The 19,529-nt window shown below is 33.2% G+C and overlaps 1 protein-coding gene across 2 annotated transcripts in view; it reads left to right on the top strand.

Annotated features, from left to right (window-relative positions):
- Positions 1–19,529, top strand: part of HBS1L (HBS1 like translational GTPase) — a 138,779-nt gene that overhangs the window by 83,609 nt on the left and 35,641 nt on the right. For both annotated transcript variants that reach the window (XM_051997801.1, XM_051997802.1), the window contains exons 6-10: positions 3,000–3,262; positions 9,359–9,524; positions 12,021–12,138; positions 15,625–15,771; positions 16,140–16,214. In XM_051997801.1, coding sequence (XP_051853761.1) covers positions 3,000–3,262; positions 9,359–9,524; positions 12,021–12,138; positions 15,625–15,771; positions 16,140–16,214 — 769 coding nt within the window. The remainder of the gene's footprint in view (positions 1–2,999; positions 3,263–9,358; positions 9,525–12,020; positions 12,139–15,624; positions 15,772–16,139; positions 16,215–19,529) is intronic.

Raw genomic sequence — 19,529 nt, 5'->3', positions numbered from 1 at the left:
AGGAAGAAAATAAAAACTTCAAAATTAGAATTGGGCAAGTGGAAGGTATTGACTTAATGAGACACCAAGAAATAAACAAATTCAGAAGAATAAAAAAATAGAAGAAAATGTGAGATTTCCTTGGGGGGGAAAAACCAACTGATTGAGAAAAATAAAGTGAAAAGAGAAAATTTAAAAATTATTAGGTCGATTGAAAGCCATGATTAAAAAAAAAGAGCCTCAATATCTTATTTCAAGAAATTGTCATAGCAAATTGCCTTATATCTTAGAACCAGAGGGCAAAATAGATATTTAAAGAATCTGGTGATCATTTCTTGAAAGAGATCCTAAAATGAAAACTCCCAGGAATATTATGGTTAATTTCCAGAGCTCCCAGGTCAAGAAGAAAATATTGCAAGCAGCCAGAAAGAAATAATTTAAATATCATGGAGCCATAGGCAGGATAACCCAAAATTTAGTAGCTTTTATGTTAAAGTATTAGAGGACTTAGAATATGACATTTCAAAAGGCAAAGGATGTAGGATTACAACCAAGAAACACCTGCTCAGAAAAACTAAATATACTTAGGGGGAAGAAGGGGAGAATGAAAATTCAATGAAATATAGGACTTTCAAAAGAATTCCTAATAAAAATATCAGAGCTGAATAAAAATTTTGACTTTCAGATATAAGACTCAAGAGAAACATGAAAAGGTAAACAGGAAAGAAATCATAAGGCAATCAATAAAGTTAAAATATATACCTCTATAGGATGATACATGTAACTCCTAAAAAGTTTTTATCATTATGAGGACAATTAAGAATATACATAGATAGCATATGGTGGGAGTTGACTATGCTGGGATTATTTAAAAAAAAAAAGTAAATTAAAAAGCAAGAAAGTGGGATGTAATGAGAGAATGGTGAAGAGCAGTGGGAAAGTTATCTCACATAAAAAAGGTGTGAAAGGAAGAGCTTTTATAGTGGAAGGGAAGATTCAGGATGGTGGGCAATAGTTGAAGTTTACTTTCATCAGAATTGGCTCAGAGAGAGAGTAGCAAATACTCAGTTGGTGTTAGAACTCTATCTTATCCTCATAAGTACAAATAACATGATCCTGTAAATACTTAAGAAAATTTAAATAGACCTTTTTTCTTTCTGGTTAGTTAATTAGAATTCTACATTAGTTTTAATACTAGTTCTATTTAGTGACATGAAGTTTTTGGGAAAAAATGATATCTTGATTAAAATTTGATTTTTATATTTTAAGTTTACCAGTTGGAAATGCTAAAGCAAAGGAATTTAATATATGTATTTTTTCCATTCCATTGTTTTGAGATAAACTGTATATTAAATAATTCAGTTCAACATGTATTTGCATGCTTACTCTGTTTAAGGCAATGTATTAAGACATCCAGAGAAAAAATGAAATATTTTTTTCTTCAATGAGCCTACTTCCTTAATAAATTTTCATGATTATTTCCATATTTTTTTGTTATTGGGGAGTATGGACACAAAAGCAAGCTTTCCAGCTTTTTACTTTTTAAGAATGGCTATGCTTTTTAAAAATTGAAATACTCCTTTTTTTCCTTCTTTTTCTATGCGATAGGATTTGTGGGTATGCTTTCAGTTCAGTTTATGTAACACTTTTTCATTACCTCCAATATGAAAGAAATATAGGCCATGTTAGTGCTTTTGAGTTTATATTCTATATGACATAGATCATGCCCTTTTTTATAACTCTAGATACTCTTTTAAGAGTTAAAAAATCATCACTATCTGCTTAACCTGATTGTGAGCTTTTCCAAATTTAAGTTTAGAGGCATCTACTCTGTCAATGATCCTGTATTACCAGCCTTTCTAGCTTCATAGGGTCTGTTAGAATTTATGTTCCAGTGATACAGATATTAAGAACCTGTTTCTCCACATCTTTACTGCAATGAATCTGATTCTCTATCAAACAGACATACAGACTGTCACTGACCTTCTACTCAGAGACTTTCTAGTTTGGTAGCATCTGCAATAAGAAAAATTAAAATTTAATGGCCTCGCAGTAATCGAAATCATTTACTTCTTTCCTGAAGAACAGAACAGGGATTAGTCTAATTGTTTAAAAGGATACTCTGGTATTTTCCTTGTTAAATCCTGTGGGAGAAGAAACAGGGAGTTCATTTTACTTATATTGCTATCCTCCAGTGGATGCTTTTAAGCTTCATCATGGTAGCAGTTTTGACCCCAAACTACTCCATCTGTCTCCACACAAAGGAATCAAAGCAGGTATAACTGGCCCCTTTCCTAGCCATTTGCAGCTGGCAAATTATTCTTTTCCTAACTCAGGTTTAACTGGACAGAAAAATATAGGCCATATCATAAAATGGCTCATAAGTTCTTTATTAAACTCCTATAGGGTAAGGAGTCCTGTACTAGGTGCTCTGAAGAATATTCTAAAAGTTACTGAAGATTTAAGATCATTGTTTATTTTAGAACTTAATGTAAGGGTTATTTCCCTAGTTAGCTTGTAAGAAATAAATTTGGGAAACTGAACTTTATTTTTGAGAGGCAGAAATAAAACAAATATCATAAGGTTCTATCCTTTCAGTTGAACTTAATAGGATACAAGATTAGAGAGATTTAAAAAAAAATATTGTGTTAATTATCTTGAATACATTTAATACTTTTTTCCCCTCTAAAAACCTCTTTTTTTATGCCACCCTTCTTGTGATAGAATGACACAGTGTGATAAGTTTGGGATTCTGGATGTCAGTTATTATACTGGAAATTTTTTTCTTATCTTTCTTTCAGACAGACTGTTTTTCTTGTGGGATATTGCAAACATGGGTTTGTATGATTGAGGACCTTGCTTTTTATCATGTCTACTTAACAGACACTAGCTACTTATCAGCAATCATTCTTAATTTGTAGGACAAAAGAATGAAGAGAATACTTCATAGTTTATTTCTAACATCGAGGTTACTTTCTCAGTTTCCTATAACAATGTTTTCCTGTCTCTGCTTTTCTTAGAGTGACTGCTGAAGAAAATGGAGATAGTGTTCACACACCTCATAAAGGACCTCCTAGTGAAGATGCCAGCATTGTTTCTTCTGGTATTCTTGAGACAGTTTCTAAATCAACTCTTCCATCCCACACCATTCAGGCATTAGAAGAACAGAGCACAACACCAACACCAGTGAAAAAGTCTAACAAGCTGAAGCAACAAATAGATGTGAAGGCTGAACTGGAAAAGAGGCAAGGGGGAAAGCAACTACTCAACTTGGTGGTAATTGGTAATGCCCTTTTCCTTTCAGCTTTGACTTATTTTATTTTAGGCTATTTAGGTTGACCATAAGAGCTAAAGTAACAGTTAAATGTTTAGATAAGTCAGTGGTGGAATGTGAAATGAAGACATTATCTCCTGTTGCTTTGTTTGTTTGTTTCCAAATCACCCAAGACTTAACACTGCTATCTTTGATCAGAAAGTCATATAAAATTCCTTCTAGATAGGAAATTCATTAGCACAGCAACACATGCTCCCCTTGTTAAACATATTTTAACATGGATACATCTTGTTAGCTTTTTTGATCTCAAAACACCCTAAAACATTATCCTCTCTAAAAAGATTTCTTCTTTTTATCCATAATGACTCTTCACCCTAGAAGGGACCATTGATCATCTAGACCAATGGTGTCTAACTTAAATAAAATCAGGGGCCCCTAAACCACATAGAAGGATCCCTGTGAGCCATAGATTGTCTTAGAAAATCATGTATCATCATTATCAATGTTCTAATATATTTTAATTACAGTGTTTCTTACTCTATTGAGATGTGTGTTTGAGACCTCACCTACACCAATTTCTTGATTTTTTTTTTTAAATAAAAAAAGAAACTGGTAATCACAAAAATGAAGTGATTTTTTCTCAGATAATAAGTTTAGTTAGTGGCAGAATTGTAGCTGAAACTCGGGTCTCCTGACTTACACCTATTATTAATCCTTCATCATACTATACTTCCTTTTGGATGTTTAAATGTCTTAAAAATAATCTCTTCACTGCATATTATACTCTACTGGTTTAGATTATAGTATATCCTTTCTTTTGCATTTTTTATGACTCTTGTGCATATTCTTGTATTAATCTTCCATGTAGAGTTCAACTTAATCCTTAAGAAATCTTCCTTTAGGCTATTTTGTATTTCACCTCACTAGTACAAGATTTTGTGCTATCCATCTGTTTTCCCTTCCTTGCTATTTAATTGGTCTATATACATTTTTCTAACTTTTTTGGTGATACATTTTATACTACTTAGTTTACATAAGTCATTGTTGGAATTGCTGTTGCTAGATCAATCTCTATTGTGTAGCACACTTCATTGTGGAAGACTCAGTTTTCTGAGGCTTGATGTGCTCATTTACAAAAAGAGCATCTTGAAAACATCATCATCTAGAGAATTTTTCTTCCCTTTGTACTCTGTGCTCAACATTCTCAGTGACTGTTGTGAACATCTTTGCCAATCACTTCCTTCTCTATTTTACCCTTTACTTGATATTAGCTTTCAAAGAATTGTTGAACAAAATTCTTTCTGCAGTTGCATGTTTCAGGGAATTTTGAATGATCTGAACAAAAACAAAGAAGATACATTTTTAGAGGAGAGCGTAAAGGATTGCATTTTGCTTTATAATTAAGCCAAATAATTTGTCATAGTGAATGAATAAATAAAGCAGGATTTTATAATCTCTACACTTCTTAATTTAACTTTGTCATTGTGAAAATAAGATGTAGGAAATCATTTGTGAAAACCTGTGTATTCATTTCCCTGATAGTCAGAAGGATCCAGAATAATCTGTGCAGATATATGCATGCTTCAAAATAGTAGCTCTTTTCACTTTTGGAATTGGTTTCCAAATCCCCTCTTTTGAATTAGGCTGCAGTATCAAAGACTTCTGCTCCCATGGGATTTCATCTTAAGGCCTTACCTCATTGTAGGGTTCCTTTAATGCTGGTTACTTGCCCTTGGATCATATTTTTGCTGTCGTTCTGGAAAGATAACTTACATGATTTCTCTTTTGATTTCTGATCACTGCTGGTCTGAGATTTTTCTTTATCTTCTTAGAATAGTTGTCTGGGGAGCTAGGCAACATTACTTCTTCTTTTTCCATCACTTTGATTGTTCTTCTCTAAAGGCTTTATTTATAACTTTTCTTTTGGTTTTGTCTTTTTTGCATTATTTTGTCCCCTGACCTCCACTTGATATCTCTGAGGTGCTCACTCTTGGTTAACAACACAGGCTTTATAATAGTCAATTTCCTTACTATGTTGGGGGAACATTCATTTATTCTGTAGTCCTTGATCTCTTTAGGTTCATTCCTGTGTGTCATGCTTCCCCTTGGGTCACTTCAGCTAAGAAGGGCTTTTGATCCCAAGAACTAATCATCTTCCTGTTGGTGAAAACTGCTAAGATTTACTCATAGGAATCTGATAACCAGGAGTGACTTTTTAAACAAATTATTTCCTTGTGTATCTTTTCCTCTGCTTCTTAACATCTGATTTGATCTAACAAGTAAATAAAACAGTTTATTCCTTGGCTCATCTCCAATATCTGACTCTGCATCTACCTGATCTACAGAATTGGTCCACAGAGAAATTCTATAGTAAAAATATGTTAAATATCTGAAGAAAAGACTCAGAAGCATGGTAAGGACAAGGAATTCCCCATGCATTGTGGTAAATTACAGGGTTTTTTATCAAAAGCACACTTTTGCCAGACAGATGATTCTGATTTCTTTTTTGCTCCCATGGAATAATGAAGACTGCAATATTGATGGAGAAAGATTTAACTAAAGCTGCTATTTCAGAATAGTTTGAAGAGCAAAACAAAATGATTATTTTTCTCACCAAATTAGCTTAGTTAAGAAAAGAGGAAGAATATATCAAATTTAAAAAATTATAATAGAGAGGAAAAAATTGCTTGCATAGCTCTCCATTTTGAAACTTTGCTTATATTTGCATTGATAGGTGGAAGTGGAGGTTGTCTATGGAGAAAGAATAGGTCCAATAGTTGTTGATCAGTTTAATTATCTACTTAATTCAAAGCCCTGCCTAGTTTTGAAGTTTAGATTACATGCTATAGTAGTAAAGAAGTGAGACCCTAACAAATATAACTCTTTGGATTTAGGGGATATGATATTTCCACATGTGCCTCTCACTGATGTTTACAGTGATACTTCCTGTTTACCAGCATCAGGTTTGTTATAGGGTAGTGATAATCACAGAAAGAGATGAAAAACAGCCTAAAGATGAGAAGAATTATACCTCAAATTCATTATAGTATCTGTTTAAACAATATAAAATATAATTGATATGACACTGAGAACTTAGGTCTTTTAATTTTATGAAACCAAAGTAAAACCAAAATGCTGAATTAGGCTGAAGTGACAGCTCTCAGTCAAGACACTGCCTATAATTATTCTGCCAGCAAAAGTGTTGCTTTTCTCAACCTTAAAAATCTGGAGTAATGTCTCACTTTATAGTAAAGAGAGAATCCTTTTGGAACAAATATTGGTCCATATCTTAGAGAACTAAGCAATCTTCCGACTATGGTCATTTTGGTAAAAGAGCATTTGTGTCATTTAGGGAATAGATGAATTATTAACTAAACTGGCACTTATTGGCATTGCACATCTAGGCTGGAGAGATAGAAGGTCCTGTAAAGCTTAGTCATCTGATTTGCTGCTTATGCATATTCATATTGTAAGATCCCCTCCAGGAGCTTTTTTTTTTTTTCCTTCTGCCTTAGGGAATACCAGCTGCTGGCAGAGAGGAGGAGGGATTGTAATCATGTGGTTAGGAAACAGAGGGTCGATATAGATAAATATTGTTCATATTGGCCTTTTTCTCATGAGGTTAAAGGATTGGTATCCCCCTGTCTTACAAAGGACTTGTCAGATTGTTGCATTATGGAATTCCAAGGAAAGATAGATGACCAGTCCACTAATTTAACCATATAGGTTACAATCTTGTATATACCTGACCCCAGAATCATGATCTTTCCCTAGAAAAAAAGATGAGCTGCCGTCTGCTGCCAGTGAGTGCTCTTATTACCAATAGTTACATCCAACTCTTAATCATAACATGGTACCATCTGCTTAACCTGACATGGTCTCTCCAAACTTAGCTAAGCAGGGAGAAATCCAGTCCATCAACATTCTTGTATTTGATGCCCATATAACTTTAGAGAGTTTGGCAGAGTTATTATTCCTCTGGCATTTAACTGCTTTGGCTGTTTACAATCCCATGTACACCTGTTCCTTTCTGGTTCTTTGCTTTTATTTCAAAAAATGTTGCTATAAATATTTTGGATGTGGGCAAAATCTTTCCTTTTATCATTGACCTTCTTACTAGTTTCTAACATATGGTACCTGGAACATAATAAAGCTCTTAATAGATGTTTTTTGGCTGACTGACTGGGGTGCATGCCTAAAAGGGGCTCCCGAATTTTTAGAGCATTCTTAGGTATTAGGTTGAATAGCCTACAGCTATGGTTTTTAAATGATTTTATTCATATCCTTACTACCACTTGTGTAGATATACTTTAGATTGCATTATAAACCAGGGCATTCAGGATGAAGATGATTCCTTGTGCTTTGCCCAGTTCAGACTGTATTTGGAAAATTTTGCTTATTTTTTTTTTGTATTTCATGTTTTCATTCTTATCTATATAACCAGTTTCCTATTGGATATTTCAGATGTCCATGATATCAGAGAGATGTATCTCAAATTCACTTTATCCAATTAAAATTCATTATCAATCCCTGCAAACTTCTTGTTTCTGTCAAAAGCACTACATTTCCCTAGTCCTCCCGAGTTTGTGACCTTAGCATTATCCTTGATTTGTATTCTTTCTTATCCCACAACTCAGTTTCTAAATCTTGACATTTCTACCTCCCCAATATATTTTTCATGTGACTTCTTCCCTCTATTCCTTCCTTTGATGCAACAAACCCCCTTATATTAAGGCCTTTTTTGCCCCTCACTTAAAATATCACAATGTCCTCCTAATTAGTCTTCCTGCCATTTGTCTTCCCACATGAATCCATCTGCCACAGTGTTGCCAAAGTGACTTTTGTTACTTGCAGATCTTAACTACATCACTTTTCTACTCAGTAAACTCCAGTGACTTCTTATTATTTGTAATGTTAAATATAAACTATTGTTTAGCTTTTTAAAGCTTTTTACAGACTTGTCCCTCTCAATATTTCTAGTCTTGTACTTTACTCCCTATCCTGAACATGACATTCTAGTTAAACTTGTTCTTTTCTTTGTTTCTAAAGCATGATACTTTATCTCCTTTCTCTTTATGTCTTTGTACTGTGCTCATCCTGCTGCCTCGGAGAATCATTTTCTACATGAATACTTTTCTCATATGCTCAATTTCTAGTGTTTGCCCTTTCAAACTACTTTTTAAAAAAAAAAATATATATATATATATAATACTCCATTTATATTTATATGTCTTTTTTATCTCCTTGTTGAATGTAAGCTTCTTGCAGAAAGATTGGTTGCTTTCATCATAGCACAATTGCCTAGAACATGGTAATGTTTAACAAGTACTTTCTGACTAATAAAATGGACAGCATGCAATGGAGATGAAGACTTTTTGATCATTCATACAAAGACTATCTGCTTGGCATAAAGAACCAAAATAGGAGTCCCATGTAGAAGTTCTAGAAAAGGAAAATCTTCTGAACAGTTAGATCTTTCTGAAAGTAGAATGGACTTCTTGGAGAGATTTTGGATTCTTTCTCATTGAAAACCATCAAACAGAGTCAAAAATACCACTTTTTGTCTAATCTTATAGGGAATTCCTTTTCAGCTGTTGGTGGTCAGATAAGATTTTTTGATCCTCTCATCTTCCTATGGGCAAAAGTACCGATGAAATCAATATGTGGAAGTCATTCTATCCAAGGATGAATTGTAGAAGTAATATATGTTGCAACTGGTATTTACCCAATTAAAAAAGACAGTCTGATCTGTTAACAAATATTCCATAACATAACATGTGTTCTTTGGCTAAACTGATTCCTGAGAGATCATCAGTATGGTACCTGAGGACATAGTGGACAGTGCCTGGGATATAGTAAGCACTTAACAAATGCTTGTTCACTGATAAGACTGACTGCAAATATTGTTTATGTTTTCATTAATATGCTGTTGGTACATTTGTAGACCATTCTCATAAAGATTAAATTAATACGAGAAAGTACATCTGTGTATCAGCAGTTAGTGTTTTTCTGTCACCTTTTGTTAGTACTAATTTTACAATACTTCTTAATGTAATTATTACCTAAAGAAAACTGCAAATATTAACCTGGAACAATTTTTCCTAGGTCATGTGGATGCCGGAAAAAGTACTCTGATGGGTCATCTCCTTTACCTTCTGGGCAATGTAAATAAAAGAACTATGCACAAATACGAACAAGAATCTAAAAAGGCTGGTAAAGCCTCATTTGCTTATGCTTGGGTCTTGGATGAAACAGGAGAAGAAAGAGAAAGGTAATTTTATGTTTCCATGTTTTTAAATAAGAGAATTGAATTTATATGTAATCTTTCTTAAAAAGGGTATATAGGTTATGATATTTTTCATGAAACATGCCATGGAAAAATTTTATTTAGAATATTCTTAGATAACAGTTTTCAATATTAGGAAATTTTGGAATTCTACATACTTTTTCTTTTAACTTCAGTATTTATTTAATGTGGTGATAGTTTTTTTTTTTTTATTTTAAATAATGGCTTTTTATTTTCAAAATAAATGAAAAGATTCATCATTCACCCTTGCAAAACCTTGTGTTCTAAATTTTTCTCTCTTCTTTCCCTTCACTTCCTTTCCCAGACAGCAAGCAATCTAATATATGTTAAATATGTGCAATTCTTCTATACATATTTCCACATTTATCATACTGCACAAGAAAAATAAGATCAAAAAGAAAAATAAGAAAAAAAAAACTAGCAAACAACAACCAGTGTTGTTGAAAATACTGTGTTATGATCCACATTCAGTCCCTACAGTCCTCTCTCTGGATACAGATGGTTCTCTCCATCATGAGTTTATTGGAATTGGCTTGAATCACCCCATTGTTGAAAAGAGTCAAGTCCATCAGAGTTGTTCATCAAATAAGCTCGTTCTTACAATGTTTTCTTGGTTCCACTCACTTCATTTTGCATCAGTTCATGTAAGTCTCTTCAGGCCTCTCTAAAATCATACTACTGATTGTTTCTTATAGAATAATAATATTTTATAACATTCTTATTCCATTATTTATTCAGCTTTTCTCCAACGAGGGGCTTCCACTCAGTTTTCATGTCGTTGCCACTCCCAAAAGGGCTGCTACAAACATTTTTGCATATGTGGGTCCTTTTCATTTTTAAGAACTCTTTGGGTTAGAGGCCCAATAGAGACGTTGCCGGATCAAAGGGTATGCACAATTTGATAGACCTTTGGGGCATAGTTTCAAATTTTTCTCTAGAATGTTTGGATCAGTTCACTACTATGTGGGTAGTTTTACAGCAAAAAGTAAGCAAACAAAAAATAGGTCAGTCAATAGGAGAAATTTCAAATGGCCTCTCCTATCTCTATAAAAAAAAATTGTGATATATGTATTTTGAATTTAAAGGGAAATATTAATAAAGCACTTAATTTTATTTGAAGCTTTTAAAAAAATTGGGATCATTTCTGCAAAGCAATCATTTATTCAAAATCCAAAGAACTATAAATCCAATTCAAATGAATTACATAAGCAAAAAGAAAAATTAAAAAAAAATCATATACCTAGAATATTTATTTTAAAACAATTTCTAATATACCTTATACTGTACAGCTTTAGCTTAGTCTCTTAGACACTTTCATTTGAGACCTTAATATTTTCTATCATGTTAGTTCATTGTGTATCATGCTATTTTTTCATCTTTATGCTTCACCTATTGAAATCAAGATCAGTAACTCAAGTCAAAAACAGCTTTTCCTAGATCACAAATATGTCTTTCAGTGAGAATACTAGGAAGAAAACACATTATTTCTTAATTACTATCTGGTGATTTTTTCAATATAATTTTCCTTTAGTAATATTTTGTCCAAATGAGTAAAATTTCAATGCTACTATGTTATTCCTTAGCTTGTGTAATTTTTAATAATATTCATTTCATCTTAATATTTTTAGCTCACCACTAAATGGCCCTCACCAATTCTTTAAAAATAGGATTATATTCCTTATAGCAAATAGTGACATTTTCGCTAAATTTGTGTTCTATACAATTTAAATCATATTTCTCTATGTCACAAAAGTGACCTCTGAAAATGTAAGTTTTTTTTCTTTTTTTTTGGTAAAAGGAATTAAAAAGTAGAGTCACATGAGAGGACAGTTTTCCTTTTGTCCTTATCTTGATTGTGAAATTTTAATTTAGTAATAGATCAGAAGATTTTATCCTATCAACTCAGTGGGGATTTGGCTACACTCCAGTTTATTTCTAGTTTGAAAAATAGGCAGATTGGGTCATTTGTAATTATAACATAGAATATGATCGTTCTTTTCTTTGGGTCCATTGTAGGTCCTTGGATTTACCCAAGCCAATTTTTTTAGGTGTTCTCGTAGATAGCCTATTCTCTTCAATTTATTATATTAGGAATGATCCAGGAATCTTCTCGATTTCTAATCCACTTTACTGTAGACTTTCTTGCCTTCCCATAGCTATCTGCAATAGCACTGAATTGGTCTCCTAACATACTTGCCATCTTGATTCAACACTAGAGTACACAAAGTTGTTTTAAAAACACACAGATCAAATTCTAGCTTCTTCTAACTTTCCATTTCCAGCCAGTTTTCCATGCAAGAATTTTTGTGAACAAAAGTCAATTATAGAAAGATAATTCGGACAAACCTTTGGAGCTTATTGTAATGGAATTTTGAAAACTGAAGGTATGTCACTTTTATTTTTAATAGAGAATTCAAATATATGAAATGGGTTTTTTTTTGTTTGTTTCTGTTTTTTTAGGGGTGTTACAATGGATGTGGGTATGACAAAGTTTGAAACGAAGACCAAAGTTATTACATTAATGGATGCTCCAGGACATAAAGACTTCATTCCAAATATGATTACTGGAGCTGCCCAGGTAACAAAAAAAAAAAAGACGTTAACTTTATTTTTTTTGATAGCATGAATTTAAAATTAAATGTAATTTAACTTTAAAATGTATTTTAAGAAGAGATTAGATTATAATAGCCCTTTCCATTAACTTATTTTCATATGTTCCTAGCAAAATTTTTTCTACTTCTTGTTTTTAAAAAGAGAAAAAAAAAAGAAAATAACATTCTTTTTTATGTTTTGATGGTGGATTTCAAGTCTGAATATAACTTTCCAATGTTGACACCTTTTCTCCTTAAAAACATTGCATTTCCAAATATTAGCTCACAGTATTAAAATCAGTGATGCTTGCATTTAAATATAGCAGCTCTTGTCATGTTAGTAAAGAATAGGAAACTTAGGAGTTTGTTCATCGCTTGGAGAAAGGCTGAATAATTTATAATATATGAAGGTGATGGAATCATTATTTTTAAAGGGATGGTATCATACCTGTGAAACCTGGGGAAACTACTATAAATTCTTGCAATGAAATGAGCAGGTCCATGAGGAAAATTTATATAACAATAACAATATTGTGGAGACAACTTTGAAAGACTTAGAAACTCTGATCAACACACTGACCAGCTACATTTCCAAAGGATTCAGATTTAACCTATTACCATTTTCAGACAGACATGATGAACTCAGAATGCAAATTGAAGTTTTTGTTTTGTTTTGGTTTTTTTGTTTTTTTAAAATATGGCTGATAGGGGAATTTGTTTCGCATTGTTATGTGGTTTTGGAATGGGTTTTGTTTTTCTTGCTTTCTCAGTGGAATTTTGGTGGAGGTAAGAAGGGAAGAATTTGGATCTGAAAATGAAATAGAATTTAAAACAATGAAAATATACAAGAAAAATCATTTGAAGAAATGAAACTAGAATTGGAATTATAAATGAAATAAAAACATTGGAAAAAAGATTAGAAGAATATACAATTTGCAGACTTATTAAAGGAGAATCAAAAAGAAAGAAATTGTAAGAATGAGCTCAAAACAATAAAATATTTCTGACAGGAAACAGAAAAGCATTATACTGTTTCCATTTAATATGGAAAAATATTTCAAGGACTTGGATAATAAAGATGTAAATAATTTCATGTTTCATGTACCTGGATAGTTACATTTTTAGTGAAGTCATATTGGATATATTGAAAAACATATTGAACATACATGTAGATGATTGAGTTCGAATATTTAGGCAAAGTTTAACCTTTGACAGACAATTTGAGAAATTGATGATGATCATAGAGATTATGATTTGCCCAAAGCTATATGGCTAGTTTATGGCTATTCAAAGCCAAGACTAGAACTAAGATTCTGAATTTTGGTACCTCTTTCCACTATATCATACTACCTTAAGAATAGGCATTTTCACTTTTCCAGCAGAGACTAAGAAACTCTGGATTCAGACGGAACCATGGTTCAGAGGTAAAGAGAAATGTTTAGCTATGATACAAAGAGTAATTTTAAGAGAGAAAAGATAGTTCAAGAAAAAGTTGAGTACTATAGTATCAAAAAAAAAAAGAAAAAGAATTGTAGTATCTCAAAAATAAAATGTAAAAAGATTTATCTGTTCTAACCTGTACTTCAGCCAGAAGCTCCCCTATTATTATGTCTAACAAGTTGTCATTTAGTCTCTGCTTGGAACATTAAGCAGCTCACTCTACTTTTTAACAGCTTTAATTGCCTGACATGTTACTCAATATAGTATGATAATTTGTAATAATCAGTAAGGGATAATGACTGAACATTTGGTTCACTTAGTACAGGGAATTCCCAGATTGGAAGAATTCTTCTACCAGTGCACGCTGCTTTTTTGCCTATAACTTCTCGGTGTCCTAAGAAATTCTTGAGATTAAGTGATTTGCTTAGGATCACACAACCAGTATGTGTCTGAATAAGGACTTGAACCTGGATCTTCTTAGTTCTAGGGTCATCTCTGTTATGTTATATAATCTGTCTCTTTGCAGGTTACAGTTGTTGCTTCTAGATCTGTTCTTTGGGACCAAGAAAATTACATCAGGATTCTCTACCACATAATAAACCCTCTGAGTTTTTTTGATAGTATGACTTCCAAAAGTTTTCTCCAGAGTAAATATTTTCATTTTCTTCATAATAGACAAAATTTTATGGTTAGCAGGAACTTCAGAGGCCTTCTTATCCATTTCATTGATACAAGCTATCTTGGAACAGTTCTTGACATATAAAATACACTTAATGAATGCTTTTTCTTTCATTCATTCCAGACCCTTATTTAATGCAGATATTTTTTCTTAATCCTTTCTTTTATCGTAACTGCATTGATTTTATTTATGCCTAAGCTTTTCACTTTTTATCTTTTGTAATTTTATCTGTCTGTTACTTGATTAAGAATTTTTGCCTTCGAAATCGCTGTGAAAGATTAATTGTTCTAACTGACCTCTTACTGTTGTTGGTACCACGATTATCCTGGTCACCCAGGCTAAAAACTTTAAGTGTTCTCCTCAACTCCTTACTGTCACCTGCTTCCCATTTCCCCATAGACAAAGTGTTACTTAGTTCTGTTGATTCATCCTTCTATCTTATGCATACCTTTTTTTTCCTGATATCACACATATCACCTGGATTACTGCAGTAGTCTTCTGGTTGGTTTCCATGTTTTAGGTCTCTTTCCCATTACAATCCATCTTCCACTCTGTTGTCAAATTGATCTTCCTAAAGTTTAGGTGTGACCATGTCCTTTCTCTCCTCCCCATTCAATAAACTCAGGGGACTCCTGTCTCCCCTGGGAATAAATTTTAAAAAATTCTTTTGTCATTCAAAACTCTTGATAAGTTCCTATCTTTCTAATCATACTCTTCTTATCCCCATCTCAGTACGTTCTGTAATATAGTAAGATTCTTTGTTGTTCCTTGCATACTCTCTGCAGACTACTTGGAGCCTGGCTTTTTTCCATTGTCTATCTCCTAAACCTGGAGTTTTTCCCCTCCTTGCTTTTTTGACTTCAAATCCCAACGAAAATTCAACTTCCTATAAAGAGTTTCCTTATTTTCCTTAATACTATTGCCTTCATCTTGTTGATTATATCTTCAATTTATCTTGGTACACATCTTGTTTGTACATAGTTGTTTGTTTCTTGTCTCCCTGATTTTACATGTTGTTTATTAATTTTCTAGTTATGTGTTGTGTCCCTCAATTGAAGCTCCTTAAAAAGCCCCAGTTTTTGCTTTTCTTTGTATCTCCAGCACTTTCACTGTGAATAACTGATTGATTTCATTCCATACCATTTTTTTTTGTGTTAGCATTTATATTCAGGTTGCAAGTCCATGTTTTATTATTTCATATGGTACATGATATTTAATACTAATTTCTGCCTAACTGCTTTTTAGTTAACACCAACAGTTCTTTTCAATATAAAGTTTTCCCAAGTAATTTATGTTTTTGAGTTTATTGATGTGTTCATTTGTTTTTTTTAAGTCTTTCCTTCCTCTTCTTCAGGCTGATGTTGCTGTTTTAGTGGTAGATGCCAGTAGGGGGGAATTTGAAGCTGGGTTTGAAACTGGAGGACAGACACGAGAACATGGACTCTTGGTTCGTTCTCTTGGAGTAACCCAGCTGGCAGTTGCAGTTAATAAAATGGATCAGGTAATTGATAACTTTTATTCATGAGTTTTTTTAAATCCTTGTTATTAGTTCTGAAGGAACTGGAGTTGACTATTCTTTCTGAGATAATCATTGGTCATTATCTCAATTGAAAAAGCCATCATTTAACTCAAGTATATAAAAATATTTAAGACTCCCCATACCTCCTTCCTTCAGTGGCATTTGATATCTTTTTATGAATGCTTAGCATGGTTTTAAGAACTTCCATGACAATATGAAGGAAATGATTTTTTTAACTTTTCACAAGTAAGGCCAGATTCTCTGACCTTTGTCCTTAATAGTCCCAATTATATTTTAATAAAGTAGTTTATAACCTATATAATGTATTTTCTCATGGCTTACTCCATCAGGTTAATTGGCAGCAAGAAAGATTTCAAGAGATTACTGGCAAACTTGGACACTTCCTGAAACAGGCTGGTTTTAAGGTAAGATTTCTTTTAAACTTGGGAGGTTATTTTTCTTTATACATAGTAAGTTTATATTAGTCACTGTTATTATAAAGAAACATAATCATAATTCATACATTCATACTTGTAATCATAATTAAACAAGTTGCTAAATCTTTTTTTTTTTTTTTGTTCATAGACATTGAGGGGATTTGGGTAGTAATTCAGGATAAGATCATTGCCACTGTAAGATAGGTTATCCTTAATGATACTGGATTTACTGACCATACAAGTTAAATAAGGAAGGCAGTATAAATAATATAATCCATCACCATAAGCTGCAGATATATAGTATCTGGTAAATACCTGAACTCAGTAACTTAGAATCACACATCAGAAGCTCTCTTTCTTTGATGAACTAACAAAAATATAAATTGTCATAGTAAACATATAAACCTCAAAATATCCCTGAGAATTCAACAATTTAAGCTTCAATAAATCTGGACCATTATCACAGACAAATGTTGCCTAAAATTGCCCAGATATAATATTGAGCCATGAAAATTTAAGGAAAATGTTTTTAATAGATATTGCCATGTCAAATACTTACACTCTAAGCCCAGTGGAGTAAAAAGCTTTCATAACATGAGGAGCCAATAGAAGAAATTAAAATCTTCTGGGAGTTAACTGAAGTATTTATCATCCCTGTTGTCCTTTCTGTTTGCATTGAGTTGTCCTGAAATTTTTTTTGATTGAGGCTATATCAAAATAACTTTTATTCAACTATAAAAAGCATTTATTTGATTGGTTTATACAGTATTATGAAAAACTTTAAAAATTTGGGAAACATGCTAGTTAACTAATTGATAATTAATCAACTTGTCTGAGGACCATTTTGATGAATACACTGAAAGATATGAGAAAAATGAAATGAATAATAATGATAATTATGACAATACTATGCTTTCATAGCATTCTACACCTTTCCCTTTTAAAAGTTTAATTTTCTTATATTCATTTAATAGAATTTTCTTTTCTCCCCACTTATCCCCATCCCATTGTACCAAAAAGAAAAATGAAAAACACAATCCTTATGACATATGTGCATAGTTAAGGGAAACAGATTGTCTCATTAAATATGTCCAGAAATGGATGTCTCATTATTTGTTTTAATCATAGTAACTTTATATATTGTTCTCCTGGTTCTACGTACTTCACTTTGTATTGATTCATACAGGTCTTCTTAATTTCTCTTGAAACTATTTTATCATTTTTTTATGGTTTAATAATATTTCAATACATTAATATACTATAATTTGTTCAATAATTGCCCAATAGTTTGCTTTCCAGTATTGTTGCTCTTCCAAGAAGTGTACTAAATATTTTTGTAGATATGGATTCTTTTCCATTTTCTTTGATCTCTTTAGAAAATATGCCCTGTAGTCATTGCTAGGTCAGAAGGTATGCAAGGTTTAATGACATGGATGATCAGTTCAACTATCTTTTCAGAATGACTGGACAAATTTTAACTCCACCAATAGTGGTTTAGTATTTTCCCAAATCCCTCGCAGTGTTTGCATTATATTCAGGAACATTATATATTACATATTATATAATTTGATCTCTAAAGAGTTTTGGGGGGGAGGGGGACAGAGCCAAGATGACAGAGAAGGCACACTTGACTTTCCAAGCTCCTCGCATACCCTCACGACCAATTATTAAATTCAGTCTCAAAAATAGTGCTTGACTGGTAAAATTCACGAAGATTAGAAGTACAACAATTTACCAGCCAAAGATAATCTGGAAGATTGCTGGAAAAGGTTTGTCCTGAGCAGCGGGAACAGACCAGCACAGGCAGGGATAGAACTACTGGCTAGCATATTGAGCAGACCCAGCAAGGGTCACCTCTGTGGCTAGAAAATTTACAGAGACAACTCTGCCATAGGCTGACTGCTCCGCCTTGGTTGAAAAGCAGTAGACCAGCAGAGAAATTAAAGCCAAAGGTAGAGGATACTCTAAAAAATGCTAGAACCTAACGAGACCTGGCTATACCCACACAAAACTGGAAGTGACTCAAAATAGACCACAACACATGTGTGCATCTGCATTCAGTCACAAATCTGCACTGCAGGGAGGCTCAGCCTGGGGCAGCCTCTAATCTGCACAGTGTGGGGCTGGCCTGGGGCAGTAGAACTTGCAGTGCAACTGTGCTTCCCTGGGCAGAGACACTTCCAGTAGGTGTGGGGTTATTGGCTTGGGGTAGTAGCACTTTCACTGCTCAGTCTGTAGCCCCAGGGTAGTCGCTAATCCACATAGCAGAGTTCTTCACTGGGCATTTCTGCAGCTCAGCCCTCCCAGGCCTGAATCACTTCTGGTGGGGAACTTTTTCCCAGAACACTCCCATACCTCGCTGCTCTTTGCAGCCTTTTGCAGGACAGCTATTGTTCATATATCTATCCCTGCTCTGCAGAGGAAGTTGGTAACCTACTTGCCCTGAAGGCAGACCCTACAGGCTTTAAAAAAATGAGTAAAAAAATCAAAAGAACATCGATAGCTTCTATACGGAAAGAGAGCAGGTTTTCAACCCTGAGGAGATTAATAGCAAACAGTCTCCAGACAATACCCCAAAGGGAGTCCTAACCTGGCCCCCATCACACAAATCTCTCCTAGAAGAGACTATTAAAAATCTAAAAAGAGAGCTAGAAGAAAGTTGGGAAAGGAAAGAGAAGTTATGCATGAAAGGGAGGGCTCTTAAAGCGGGAGAGCTGCGTGACATAAGTGGGGCCCATAAGTTTAATACTGGGAAAGAGGGTAAGGGGGGGGGATAAGAAAAAGGAAAGCATAATCTGAGGATAATGGCAGGAAATACAGAATTAGTAATTTTAACTGTAAATGTGAATGGGATGAACTTTCCCATAAAGTGGAGGTGGATTGCAGACTGGATCAAAAGTCAGAACCCTATAATATGTTATTTACAGGAAACTTCCTGAAATGTGAATTGGAAAAGGAAAAGAATTCCCAGGAAAGTAGGATTTGTGATTTGGAAAAGATAAAGAACTCCCAAGAAAGTAGGATTTGTGAATTAGAAAAAGAAAATAACTTGCTAAAAAAAAAAAAAAAAATTTAGTGAAATGGAAAAAAATTCCATAGAGCACAACAACTCATTTAAAAACTCAATTGGACATATACAAAAAGAAGCAAAAAAAGCTAATGAAGAAAATAACTCATTAAAAGTCAGAACTGAACAAATAGAAATGAATGATTCGTTGAGACATCAAGAATCAGTTAAGCAAAAGCAAAAAAAAATGAAAAATTAGGGAAAAACGTTAAATATCTACTTGCAAAAACAACAGA

This window comes from Antechinus flavipes, chromosome 4, assembly GCF_016432865.1.
Source record: "Antechinus flavipes isolate AdamAnt ecotype Samford, QLD, Australia chromosome 4, AdamAnt_v2, whole genome shotgun sequence".
NCBI lineage: Eukaryota > Metazoa > Chordata > Mammalia > Dasyuromorphia > Dasyuridae > Antechinus > Antechinus flavipes.
This window is presented reverse-complemented; position numbering and strand designations above follow the sequence as displayed.